At 55.0% G+C, this 1,250-nt stretch overlaps 1 protein-coding gene across 2 annotated transcripts in view; it reads right to left on the bottom strand.

Moving 5' to 3' along the window:
- The window catches only part of OLFM1 (olfactomedin 1), a 34,661-nt gene that overhangs the window by 16,578 nt on the left and 16,833 nt on the right, over positions 1–1,250 (bottom strand). For both annotated transcript variants that reach the window (XM_004714443.2, XM_004714442.2), the window contains exon 4: positions 397–616. In XM_004714443.2, the coding sequence (XP_004714500.1) occupies positions 397–616 (220 nt within the window). The remainder of the gene's footprint in view (positions 1–396; positions 617–1,250) is intronic.

The following is a 1,250-nucleotide window of genomic DNA, read 5'->3' on the forward strand; positions in this document are numbered from 1 at the left end:
GCGCAAACCCCTCGGGCTGCCCCAGCAGCCCTGGGACCAGACCCTGTGAGTGTCTTCCCAACCTGCCACACACACACACACACACACACACACACCCCTTCAATGGCACGTGACTCCAACAGCAACCCCCCCCTCTTTTTGCCCCCTATGGCCATCCTCCGTGGGACGTCGCCCAGCACTGGGACACAGGCTTGATGGGTGGTGGTGGGAGACAGACGCTGCCTCTGGGGTCCTCTCCACTGATCCTCAGGGTGGCCCTACCCACGAGCCCTAGGCCGCCCTGGCCTGCTTCAGCCAGGTGTGTGCTGAGCACACCGGGGGTGTGGTGGGCACCGCTCCCTTGGCCTGTGCCCCCGCCTCGTCGCTGCCGCCGCCGCCGCAGGGATCTGAGCCTACCTAGTTTTTGCATGCATGCACGGAGCCTCTCCTCAAGACTGGCCACTCTGCTCTGCAGCTCATCGTAGTCATAGACGCCAAGCTCCTCCTGCAGCTCGTTAAGCACTGACGTCAGATTCCGGGCCTCCTCTTTAAACTGCAATACCAATTTGGCATCGGCCTTGTACTCTTCCAACACGGGTATCAAAGGCCTAAGTTCATCCATTTTCGCTTTTATCGCCTGCAAGGTTAAAATAAGCTGGGTTCAGTGCGATGCGTGCAAAAACTCGTCACACCCCGCCTGGGCCTGGCTCGTCCCTCCGTGCGGGCCCCACACCCTGGGCCTGCTCCCGACAGGCTCACTGATTCTGGCCCGTGAGTTGGAAGAGCACATTAACCAGTCTTCAGAACACCGGCTTATTTGGGAAAGGTCTTTATTGTCAGTTCAGAATGCAACATCTGAAGGGTACATGCTTTCGGCCACATACACAAAGTTCTTTCTTTTTCTTTCTCTCTTTTTTTTTTTTGTTCTTTTTCAAAAAATGCATTGACGAGGGTTCAAACTATTCATGGAATGCACCTACAGTCGCATGCAAGGAGGGTCCTGGTTGTGCTCGCGGCTCCTTAGTGATAAGGTGCCGTGGGAAGAATAATAAAAATGCATGTTGCAAAAAGGTCTCTGGCTCTCTCTCATGGTTACAGGGGACTGAGCTGCTCCTCCAGTCACTGCAGCAATGAAAAAAGTCCCTTAAGTTAGCCCTGCAAGCAAGAAAACAGAACACTGTTGAAAGACTAGCTCCCTACCCTGCCTGGGACAGACAGCCGGTCACAGACAAGTCTGCTCGCGGTCATGTCCAAACAACAGCCCAAGCACA

Source organism: Echinops telfairi, unplaced genomic scaffold, assembly GCF_000313985.2.
Source record: "Echinops telfairi isolate 266 unplaced genomic scaffold, ASM31398v2 ScPeMD7_25;HRSCAF=90, whole genome shotgun sequence".
Lineage (NCBI taxonomy): Eukaryota > Metazoa > Chordata > Mammalia > Afrosoricida > Tenrecidae > Echinops > Echinops telfairi.